The 12212-nt window shown below is 44.7% G+C and overlaps 2 protein-coding genes across 14 annotated transcripts in view; both read right to left on the reverse strand.

Annotated features, from left to right (window-relative positions):
• Positions 1–9806, reverse strand: part of LOC120093070 (PHD finger protein 11-like) — a 28290-nt gene extending 18484 nt beyond the window's left edge. For 2 of the 3 annotated variants that reach the window (XM_039093891.2, XM_039093892.2), the window contains exons 1-2: positions 4268–9806; positions 1608–1729 (exon numbers count right to left, since the gene is read on the reverse strand). In XM_039093891.2, coding sequence (XP_038949819.1) covers positions 1608–1729; positions 4268–4310 — 165 coding nt within the window. In that variant the 5' untranslated portion in view covers positions 4311–9806. The remainder of the gene's footprint in view (positions 1–1607; positions 1730–4267) is intronic. The other variant, NM_001419888.1, reaches the window with a different exon arrangement.
• A 154-nt stretch (positions 9807–9960) lies between these two features.
• Positions 9961–12212, reverse strand: part of Setdb2 (SET domain bifurcated histone lysine methyltransferase 2) — a 51762-nt gene continuing 49510 nt past the window's right edge. For all 11 annotated transcript variants that reach the window (XM_039093876.2, XM_039093875.2, XM_039093877.2 and 8 more), the window contains one exon: positions 9961–10613. In XM_039093876.2, the coding sequence (XP_038949804.1) occupies positions 10393–10613 (221 nt within the window). In that variant the 3' untranslated portion in view covers positions 9961–10392. The remainder of the gene's footprint in view (positions 10614–12212) is intronic.

The raw sequence follows: 12212 nt of genomic DNA on the forward strand, positions 1-12212 counted from the left end.
TACTTTGTTCTGCTATTTCTGACAGTGGCTAGACTGTCCTATAAGCCTGTGTGTCAGGAGTGCTGTAGACCTGTTTTCCTCTCTTTCAGTCAGTTATGGGGACAGAGTGTTCTGCTTTCGGGCGTGTAGTTTTTCCTCTCTACAGGTCTTCAGCTGTTCCTGTGGGCCTGTGTCTTGAGTTCACCAGGCAGCTTTCTTGCAGCAGAAGAGTTGGTCTTACCTGTGGTCCCGAGGCTCAAGTTCGCTCGTGGGGTGCTGCCCACGGGCTCTCTGCAGCGGCAGCAACCAGGAAGACCTGTGCCACCCCTTCCGGGAGCTTCAGTGCACCAGGGTTCCAGATGGCCTTTGGTGTTTTCCTCTGGCGTCAGAGATGTGTGTGCAGAGAGCAGTCTCTTCTGTTTTCCCAGGCTTGTCTGCCTCTCTGAAGGTTTAGCTCTCTCTTCCACGGGATTTGGGTGCAGAGAACTGTTTATCCAGTCTGTTTCCTTCAGGTTCCGGTGGTGTCTCAGGCAGGGGTCCTGCCGCTCCTGGGCCCTCCCCCACGGGAGCCCAGAGGCCTTATACAGTTTCCTCTTGGGCCAAGGATGTGGGCAGGGGTGGGCAGTGTTGGTGGTCTCTTCTGCTCTGCAGCCTCAGGAGTGCCCATCTGACCAGGCAGTGAGGTCTCTTTCCCACGTGGTCTGGGAGCAGAGAGCTGCTGCGGGCTGGGATCCGCGGGTGTGGGACTTCCGGTCAGGGTCCTCCTGTCTTTACTCCACACCGTGGGACAGTGTATGCCAGGTGGAGATTTATGTATGGATCCTGGGGTGGATGTCAGGACTTCATACTCAAGTTCCCAGCACTTCCCTAACTGAGCCACCAGCTTTCTAGCTCCAGAGAGCTAAGTCTCCCGAGTCACATAAACCTAAACAATGGGCTGGCTTTCACTTGAAGGTTAATGTCACAGAGAAACTCAAAAAACTGAAGAGCATGAGAAACATGAGAAAAAACTTGCGACACTTTCATAGGCAAATTTTTTATAATAATGCTAAATCATTATGCAAACGTTCATTCTTGAATGTAGAAGTCAAATTATGGCCCTGAGAAGTAGTTCTGTGATTTGGCCATGATTTGGAGTTAGGGTTTCTTTGTGTTTCTGCTCCGCTGCCTCAGCTGCATTGACATGTTGTATCTATCGTGATTAAAAGTTGCTCTTTGAAAGATGCTGAGAGAAAAAGTTGGGCCAATGCTCATGCCTAGTTTTGATTAATAAATCGTTCTTCTGTGTGAGTAGATTCTTACACACTCAAACATACAGGACAGATACATAATTCAAACCAGATCTGACAGCTGGATGCGGCCCTATACACCATAAGTCTCAGCACTCAGGAGACTGGGGCACATAGACCTAATCGGCATTTCCACCTCAAAGGCCCTCTGCCCCTGCAGACATTATGGCTTCTGTCATCATCGTCTTCAAGCAGAGATCTTCCATGGTAGTTTGAGCCACCACAAGGTTTCTGGGAAAGGAAACTGGTTTGTTTGGAAGAACATTTAATGCTCTTAATCACTGAGCAATCTTTTCAGTCATAAACATGTAGTTTTAAAGTTATTTACCAGTAACTTACCAAACAGTTTTCATGAGCAGCTATATTTGCTGATGGTGCAAAGTAAATCACACTCCACTCATGACCCTCAGGGCAGAGGGCACATGTCCTCTTCTCCATCTTCTCTGGAGACAGACTGCCACCTATAAATAATATCCAGGTTAAAACAGAAAAGCATTTATATGGCCTTGCTAGCTCCTCCAGGAAAAAGGCCCTCTTATGCTAGAGTCTTAACTCCTGGAACAATTACAAATCAACAATCTAGTCAGTGAAAAGTAGCATCTCTTGTGTGGTACAGCCTGTCTTCAGTGCTTAAGATCAGTGCTGTCAACAGAAAGAGAGCAAGCCACATAGGTTGACTATGAAAAGCTTCTAGAGGCCTTACTGACGTGAATAAAATACATTTAAAAAATCTCTGATGATGTCTGAGACAGCAGTGTAGAGCAAAGATTGATTCCATGTCTATTTAGCAAAGACAGTAAGAGTAGGTTCACCTGTGTGGCCTATGAGCTCCCTTACCATGGGATCTTAGTAAGATTTACAGCAAGAGGCACATGCTTTGTCCTGCTGGTCCCAACTCCATTAGAAATCAGTTGCTCACCCCTATAACACTGTGTCACTCTTCTATCAGGGACATGTCCTGCCTTGCTTGTTGTTACAGTAACTCAGTATTCACACCATTGTCAGATTGTGGTCTGTCCAACGAACCTCATGGCACCTTTCAGTACTATGAAAGCTAGACAACAGGGAGGAATATGATTATTGCTTAATTTCTCTGTGACCTGTGCCTAATAATATGGTGTCTTTGGCAATAGGAACCTGTTATCAAGTTCTCACCTTGCCGCTGTACAGAGAATAGTGTCTAGAACAAACACACCACTGACCCCAAGGCTCAGGGAATATGGTAGAAGTTATGATGGAAGGTTGCTACGATCCAGAGAAACATTGTCCTCAAGACATTACAGAAATGCTGTGATCATGAACTCAAAGCAGCTGTGTTTGTAGCCAAGGGTGCCTGCAAAGGGTGTGCATAGGATCAAGCCAGTTAAAATTGAAGCTGGCATGGTGGTGGGGGTTGGTAGGCAGCACCCACTAACATCCACCTCTAACTGAGAAGATCTGTCAGTTGATGGTTTGTGGGGGAAGGTGTGTTGGTTTTCCTGTAGGGTGTGACCCCTCTTAGGCCTACCATGGTTTCATGGTTGTAAACACACGCACACACACACACACACACACACACACACACACAGAGAGAGAGAGAGAAAGAGAGAGAGAGAGAGAGAGAGAGAGAGAGAGAGAGAGAGAGAGAGAGAGAATAATCTGGAGGTAGTAAACTACTCCACATGGAGAAAAAAAGCAAAGGAATATTTCAGAAACACAAGGTAAAAACAATCAACAAGGCAGGAGCAAGATGAAGATCCCAATGGATACGCCAGAACACCCCGTGTCTCTACAGGACACTATATAAAGATGGATATTCTACTATCTTTAAGGAAGTTTCCAGCTTATGCAATTTCAATGTATATACATATATAAATACACTCATACATACATACGTACATAAACACATACATATATACATACATACTAGGGTATAGAGTACTAGCTCTGTAGATGAATGCTCTTACATGTTTTGCAGAGGAACAAGGCTCAGTCCCCAGCACCTACTTGGTGACCTATAGTTATTTCTATCTCTGGTCTATGGGGGGATCCTTTGCTTTCTTCTTCTACACACCAAATCAAGTGCATGGGGACTATACAATCATTTATGCAGGTGAGATAGTTATACACAAAATAAACCTCAAACATATACTAGTTGCAGGATGGTTACAGGCTGAAATAAATCATTAGTAACTGCAAATTTAACTGTAGACATCTCTGCCAAGTGGGTGAGGATAAGGGATCCCTGGGTTGTCTCAGGGATGGAAGGATGCTTTTGCTGAAATAGTGACTTCCCTTGGGCAGTGATCACTGCAATCACTGTTGATTGGAAGGGCTGAAAAGGTTTGGCATTAGTGCCTTCCTATTGTGTCTGCATTTCCTGCTTTAACCTGTGGGTCAGGTTCCTACTGGAAAGACAGGACTGGGGCAGGGTTATACTAGCCTGTCAGCCACAGCTCTCCTGCTGTCCTCTGTCTGAGAGAGGACTTCCTGTGCATTCTTGAGTTTATGATTTTCTAAGATAATTCCAGAAACCTGTGAACCACAAAGCTGACAAAAACCTGGATCATCATGTTCTTATGTTACGAGAAAACCATCTCAAGGAGATTCTCACCATGGCCCTGAAAACATCAGCCTACACAACACATGTTTTTAGGACAATGATGGCTCTAAGAAACACACAACCCCAACCTGGTCCTCAGTATTCTCCAATTGCCCTCAAAGACCTGGACTTCCTTTCCAGATTGCCAGCATCTCCAATAAAGCCTAGCTTCTTTCTCAAGAGTATGTCTGCTCTACTCACTTTACAGTACAGAACTTCCAGAACGTTGGAGAGAGGACCCAAGATGGCCAAACAGGCCAATATAGAACTGTCATGTTCCTGAGTGCCCCAGGACCTAGAACTTTCCCAAATACTGCAAGCCCAGCTCCACCCCCAGCAGTGTCCTGGATTCCCCTGGGTTGTGGGGAGGGGGAAAAGAGTATGGCATGTTCCTGCAGGCCATCACTCTAATACTCACCAGTTGAGACTGGGCCACATGGTGGTGCTGTCTCTTCGGCCATGACTGGGCACTTGCACTCCTGGAAGTGCAACTGAGTTTCTAGTTTAGGGTTTACAGGTTCTGCTTCTAGCTTTTAGTTTCGTTTCTGTAAGCTTGTGTGGTGATCGGGAAGACCCAGTCCGGAGGGAGTGCACTCTGGGAGCAGTGCATGCTGGCAGATTTTCAACACTGCATAGTCAGGTTAAAAGTGCTCAGGACTGGTTTCTCTGCCAATGTGAGGAAACTGTGGCCAAAAATACCTTAGGGGAGGAAATGCTTTATATGACTAACAGGCTCCAGTCATCATGCAGAGAAGAAGGAAGAAAGCAGGGGCAGGAGGCTTTCTGGATGCTTCCCTTGGCTCCCTAACCCTGCTGTGCACTACAGCACACACACACCTGCCCCATGCTGGAGCTGCCCTCCCTGGAATGTCCCTCCCTCCATCAACCCAGTCAGGAAAACGTCACTCGGGCCACTCTGATGAAGGCAAATACGGTGAAGGTTCTGCTTCCCAGGTGTGTCACGTTGACAACTCCAAAAAGCCATCAATCAGCTTGAGAAAAACCACAGCAGACACCCCGACCTTGCCTGTGCTTAACTTAAGGAACAACTGATCTGTCCTCCTGAAACTGGTAACACACCCTTTGGTCTACCCAGGACTATCTTTAAATGACACAAAATCAAGACCCTAAACTCAGGTGTCAGTAAGGAGTCTTTATTTAGCACCCATGGGCTACAAAGCACCACAGAGATGCAGACTTTTCAGTCCCAGGGAAAAAGAAATATCCATGTAGGCACCAACATACAGGAAGTAGAATTTTAAAAGTTTATTCTTTTGTGGGGAAATCAAAGATAAACTCTAGGGGGCATGCACTCTAGGAGGACAAAGGGCAGCCTGTGCCTGCCAGAAGAAGGGCAAGTCAACAGGGCAACATGGACAGCCTGGGCAAAATGAAAGGTCCTAACACAGGATGACAAGGGCCTTGGGTAGGTCCTGGAGAAGTCCTTTCTCACAGTATCAGGAAGAACAGGTGAGCAAGACCCGTGCTTCTGAGAAAAGTGTCTACCTTCCAAGATCAAGACCAGGGAAATATGGGGGAAACTGAAACAAGGGGAGACAGAGGCCTTGAGGGGAAATAGCCCATGAATGCAAGTGTGTGTCTGTGTGTGTGTGTGTGTGTGTGTGTGTGTGTGTGTGTGTGTGTACACTTACTCATTGAAATAGTACATTAAGCTTCTAGAGCATGTCACTGTGTGTATTTTAGTGTGTGCCCATATGTGCCAAGACACATAGGGCAGGTAGAGTCCCTTCAGGTTACAGTAATTCTCTTCTCTCAAGTGGGTTCCAGGGTTTGATCTGTCTGTTATCCTTGAAAGATGTGCCTCTCCATGCCAAGTCATCTCTTTGGCCCATACCTAATGTCTTCAAAGACCAAGTACTCTTAAAGTCACAGCACAAAACAGGATTCTTGAAAGGAATCCTCTGTAACCGAAGTACCTTTGAGACAGATTCAGGTCAATCTCTATGAGTTAGAGGCCAGCAAGGTCTACATAGCCCCATCTCAAAAAACAAACAAAGAAACAAACAAAAAACAACCAAACCAAAACAATAAAACAAAAGAATCCTAAAGGAACCAAAGGAAAGGAAGCTCTTAGGAAGAAAATTACCAGGCGCTGGAAACATGGACCAATGGGTAGAGCAAGAGTAGTATAGACACAGAATCTGAGTTCTCCTTTCATTAGTCCGTAAAGAAATTTAGGGATGGGATGTGTACCCCTGAGTAATCTCAGTACAATAAGGGACAGAACAGAATGATTACTCACTGTGCTTGCTGGCACCCAGTGTAGATGAAACTGCAAGGCAGGTTAAGAACACACTTTCTGAACAGAACAAGTTGGAGATTGATAATGTATAACACCCAAGGCCCACACTCATTCACATGCAGGAAAAGAAAAACACAGGGTGGAAAACGAGAGTGCAATTGACTGGGGCGGGACGAGCTTGAGATGGAAGGAAGAACAGCCAGGGAATGTGAGAGCAGAGAATGCGACGCAGTGTTGCCTTAGCACAACACCAATGCATGATTGGCAGCTCTGTGCTACTTCCTAATACACACAGGAAACAATGAGTCTCTAATTGGTATTGAAGGACATCATGTTTGATCCTGGAAACCCAGCCATGTACTGAGCTAGTGAACTCATGGATCGTGGAGGAGAACCGACCACTGCCACCTTACTAATCCAGCACGACCCCTGACTCCACTGTAAATGTGCGCCCTTACTCCCATGCATGAGTGCAACTCTCACCCTACATCGAGGAAACTTCTCTTTGCAACAGGGACAGCGATCCTTATAGCAAACCACAGCACTTGCAGAGCCCAGCCCCAACTAAGGCATCGCACACCACCACTCCTACACCTAAGGATCTCTGTGGAAGAGGCAGGAAGACTGAAGAGCACATGAGCAGGAAGTCTGCTGTGAGATTGTGTCTCCTAGAATCCACAGAAGCTACAGCCAGGAAGTCTCCCCAACACGGCTGCCAAATCACAGGCTGATGGAGGGACACCAAAGGACAGGCTAACGTGGGAAGGGAAGAGCCCAGAAGGCCTCAACCCTCCACAGAGAGCCACAGATACCCAAGGAGTGACAGCAGAAGAGATAAGTCTACCCAGGGAAGAACACATCGATTGCTCATCCAAGAGCACGGTGAAAACTTGAACATACAGGAATCATTGTACAGACTGAGCACGATGCATTTATGTAGGAGTGGGTGCTCTGGGGCACTGTGGTTGCTATGATTCTTTGGGTAAAGACCAATGTCAGACACAGTGCTCTGTAGGAATATATGAAGTATATTTGCTTCTTGTGAGCCTGTTTTCCACAACTCATATTTCTAGACATATATTTTTACATGTGATTTTTCTCACACTTGGCTGAACATTGGGAAAGGATAAAAGGTTAGTTGCTTTTGCTTTTTAATTTTAAGAGAGAATATTTGTATGTATGTGGGGGCAAGTAAAAGAAAAGTCCTTTTTAAAGTATTTTTAATGCAATGCTGTTATTTTTCGTCTTGATTTTGTTTTTTAAAATCTCTTTACTGATTCACTTTACAGCCCAATATCAGCCTGTCTCTCCCCCTAGTGCCCTCTCAGGCAGGTCCTCCTCTCAGTCCACCTTCCCTTCCCTGTTGACATCCCTCTACTGAGGAGTGAATAAGGAAAATCTGGTTCACTTAAACAGTGGAGTACTACTCAGCCAGTAAAACAAAGACATCATGAAATTTTCCAGGCAAATGGATGGAACTAGCAAATATCATCCTGAGTGAAGTAAGCCAGACTCAAAAGGACATGTATGGTATGTACTCATTGGTTAGTGGATATTAGCCAAGCGCAGGATAACCATGCTATAATAAACAGATCCAAAGAAGCCAAAAATTCTGAGAATCTTTCTCTGAAAAGATAAAAAAATTGATATGTGATTGATTTTGATTCTACTTATAGAAAAAGAGAACAATTCTTAGCATTAATGTTTTCTTCTGATGTAATAATGGAAGTCAGAGAAGTCACATTTCTTGAAGAGCCCAACTGTATCCTTGAACTTATTAGACCAATTATGGACAGTTGTGTGTTTAGGAAGCACTCATGTAATTTCTTGAATGATATATTAATGAACAATCTCTTAGGGGAGGCATGTACTGTTGTGGTTGGTTTTCCCCCTTAGAATATAGTACTATGAGAGAAAAATGGACAAGAGCCTGAGAGAAATGAGGTTCAGTGACAGGCCCAAATTGGGATCCAGCTCAAGGGAAGTCTAAAAGGCCTGACACTAATCCTGATGCTATGGTATGCTGAGATAGCCTAGCATGGCTGCCCTCTGAGAGGCCCAAGAAACAGCTTAAAGGGTCAGGTACAGATGCTAGCACCAAACCAATGGACAGGAAAATAGACCCCTGTGGTTGAACTATGGAAAATCTGGAAGAAGCTGAGAAGGGTGACCCTGTAGGAGGACGTGCAGTCTCAACTAACCCGGACCCCTGAGATCTCTCAGACAACAGCTGATATGAGACCCGGACACATATGCAGCAGAGGACTGCCTGGTCTGGCCTCAGAGAGAAAAGACCCTAACCCGAAAGAGACTTGAGGCACCAAGTGGAGATCTGCTGGGGTGGAAGTGGGGGGGGCATCATGTTGGCGACTGGGGAGGAGTTATAGGATGAGGAAGAGTCAGAGAGCCAACCAGGAGGGGATAAAGACTGGACTGTAAAAAAAGATTAAAGAATAATTAATAAATAAATGAACAAACAAATAAATAATGTAGTATTATATAGCCTGAAAAAGTGAGGTACTTGATATTTTGATACAACATGGATTAATTTTGGAATTTAAATGAAACAATAGTTCAGCCACAAAATGACGAATAGGATGTGGTTCAGTTCCTGTATGGAGAAAGAGAGTGGACGCTAGAAGCTGGGAGAGAATACGGAGGCTAAATGTGTAGGTTTTTTTTTTTGCAAGGTGAAGAAGTTTGTGGATGAATAATAATTTTGGTTGTATTTTATGCCTCCGACCTATATATTTTAAAAGCATTTACATGGAGAAAGAACAAACAAAAGTTATGTTAAATTGTTACTTGCATTGTATCATGATTTTTACATTATCAATGTTAGAATAAAAGTAAGTTACCATTCTGAATGTGTCAGCTATTTCTCCACTAACTCACCACCAAAAGATCTTATTTCTGTTACAAGTGGACAGTTGAAGCATCTGATGGAAAAAGCCACTGTCCTTGTGAGACAGACTGGCTCTACAGAGAAAGTAGAGGTTGGGCTAACAGCAGTGATGTAATGGGATCTGTGACTTCTTAAACATGACCTTTGCACATGGAGGTGTCAATGTGCCATCCTTGTGGAGGTCAGAGAGCAACTGGGAAAGGTCAGTTCAGCTGTCTGCTTTCTGTTATTAAAGTGAGGGCTGTGAGTATTTGATGATTTTTCAGTAATAACAGCAGGTTTATTTTATCAGTTTGCCCAATATACGCCTACTTTATAAACACCAAACAGTGCTTTCTGTGCCACATAATTTACTGAGATGAACAAATTCCAGTTGAATAAAGCAGCAGAGGAAGGCCGAACATAAGTGTCCCAGCTGGTTCAGACCGGCGCTCACACTGCAGTCATTCCAGCTGATCTGCAAAGAAGTGGCTTAGACTGGCCTTGGTCACCACAGTCTTGTACAGGAGTGATTCCTACACACGTAGGCGTGAGCACTCATTACAAACTAGACCCAATGTTAGGACACAGCTCAACTTCATTCTGACAGGTGCTTTACTGTAACCCAGAGGATCATGGGAGGAAATTAGAAATGTGAATGTGAAAGGAATCAAGGGCCAGGGGCAGTGTTGCACACAGATCTGATGCATATTGTCAGGTGGGGAAAGCCTCCGTTCTCCACATTCCCTATTCCCCTGGTGCTCTTATTCAAAGAGCCCAGTTGAAATGCCAGACTCGGTCTTGAAGATGAAGCTTGCCCTTGTAATGACTGTGCCCACAAAGACACTTCTAAAAAGACTGATGGAGACCCACAGAATTGGTAAGACAGAATAGTGCACTGTGTCTTCTTACCGCTGAGGGCTGCTGGGAACTGTATTAAAGAAACTGTTGATTCTTCACAGTGTTTTGTCAAGCATTTATTAAGTGTGCTCAATGTTGGGAAGGTGGTAGTGAGCAGAAACCCAGGGTACCAGCGAGCTATGCACAGGAGTGAGGCTCTGCTCCATTCTGATGAAGTCACTAATACTGAGAGGAGACCATGATGACACAGACCTACTGCAGGAGTAGCAGAAGCAAGAAGAAAGCTCTAAGATTCCACAAAAGGATGAGCAAAGGCTGTGGTGTGGCTGCCCCTGACTAGGGTGGGTAGGGTAGGTAGGAGGACTTCCTGCTCCTTAGAGGACATGGGGGCCTGATCCAGTTGACCTGAGGAACAGCTGTTACTGTCAGGAGAAGGCAGGACAAGTGAGATGACTAGAGAGGAGACAAGAAACACCTGTCAGGTATGGAGCCTGGCTGAGCAGTAGCAGGTCAGAGCTGGAGGGGACTGGATCTGTCACAGGCTGTCTCCTGAGCCTGCTTGCACTTCAGGAGACTCCTGGCATCTGCACTGGTGGTCCTCAGGAGGTAGCAAGGACCCTGAGGTAGAGCCTGAGGGGTCCAGGTCCCCACATTCTTGAAATGAGTGCAGGTTTTGTTGTAAGTGTGCGAGTGCCTCAAGCTTCTGCTTCATCTGGTTCAGCCTTTCTTCATATTCACAAGTTTTACTCTTGATTGCTTTAAAAGAAGGAAGATGGCTTTAATGTGTGCAGGAACATGATTAGGAATAGGTTACTGTCTCTAGACTGGATCCGTTCAGATATCTACGTTATAGTCACTGGACCTCAAATGAGGAGACAGAGTGGTCTGAGGAGACACTCTGCCTTTCCCACCTTTTCTACCCTTCCTGGCTCAGTGTGGATACGTACATGTGTCATGTGAATTTGATTCCTTCACGGTAAAACAAGGTTACAGTGTATTCATTTATTTAGAGACTAGAGATTGTGGTTGGCCTTCTAGTGACAACTCTTTCATGAGCACACCTCTGGCTCTAAGGACATCTGGTACATCTCAGCTTTGGGTATGATTTAGGAACAGAAAATGTTTGCTGTAGAAATCAACCAAGGTAATGGCAGTTGGGTTTAGAATCTTCACAACTGAATTTTTGAATTCTTTGTTGTCAGAATGACTGCATACCTACAGTTAGCTTGGAATCCTGGGCTGAATCAGCCAGACCAGAATGGTGCCATGTCAGAAGTTAGCCTTTCCATGTGGTTCCCATGCAGGCCTAATTAGTGTCTTGAGGTCTCCACATTCATACCATGTGCCACATGTAATTTTGTCAGAATACATCTTCCTGAAGAATGTTATTTTAATATCTATTATTATTAATAGGCATTCTCCATTGATTTTTAATGTAACTTCTCTGCTGACTAAAACAATATTGCAGAGTCCAAAGAAGAACAAGTAGCAGAAAATCAAAACGACAGAGGCTGTGCATATTGAGGTGACACAGGCAACCTGATTGCTCTGTCGGGAAAGCCTGCTGCCACATAGTTTTACTGACAGGCACATCTGTAGAAAGAACACTCGGGCACTGTGTACTGAATAGTGTGGGGAGAGAGCTACTCATATCACTCTGTGTGACTCTGTCCCTCACCCATATCCAGGGGGGCAGCAAAGTGGAGATTTAGCATTGAAAGAGACCATAATTAATGCAGATTTCTTACGTTTGTTTGCTTGTTTGTTTGTTTTCTGACAAGTTCTCAGTGTGTAGCCAGGTTCCCAATCCTCCTGCCTCTCCCTTTCAACTGCTAGGATTGCAGGTGTGTACCACAACACCCAGCTAAATGCATCTCATTATTGAAAGTTTGGATCTTCCTATTCCTGCCTGCCTACTACCATTTAAATAAAACAGCAAAACACAAAAACCAAAAACAGCAACAAAAAATCTTTCTTGATCATATTTCACTTTGTTTTGTTTTTTACTTGATTAATTTTAGAATTATAGTACTCTGTGCTTTGGGAGATAAGCTTTGAAGACAAAAGGTCTCTTCAAGAAAGGGAGTCAGGCTGCAGGATGGGTCACAGTTGCCTCCCTCTTGCTGCCTAGGGGCAGAGCCACTGCAGGAAACCTCCTCAGCTCCAGCCTGTGCCTGTCTCTGCTGTCAAAAACGTGGCTTGTTTCTGCCTTGTCAATATGTTTTTCTGTACACCAAAGTATTTGTCTGTGTACTTGGAAAATAAGCATTGTGATCCAACCACCCACAAACTACTGCCATTTTGTATAGCATCAGTCTGTCTGTCTATCCACACATCACTATGTGTTTATATATA

This window comes from Rattus norvegicus, chromosome 15, assembly GCF_036323735.1.
Source record: "Rattus norvegicus strain BN/NHsdMcwi chromosome 15, GRCr8, whole genome shotgun sequence".
Lineage (NCBI taxonomy): Eukaryota > Metazoa > Chordata > Mammalia > Rodentia > Muridae > Rattus > Rattus norvegicus.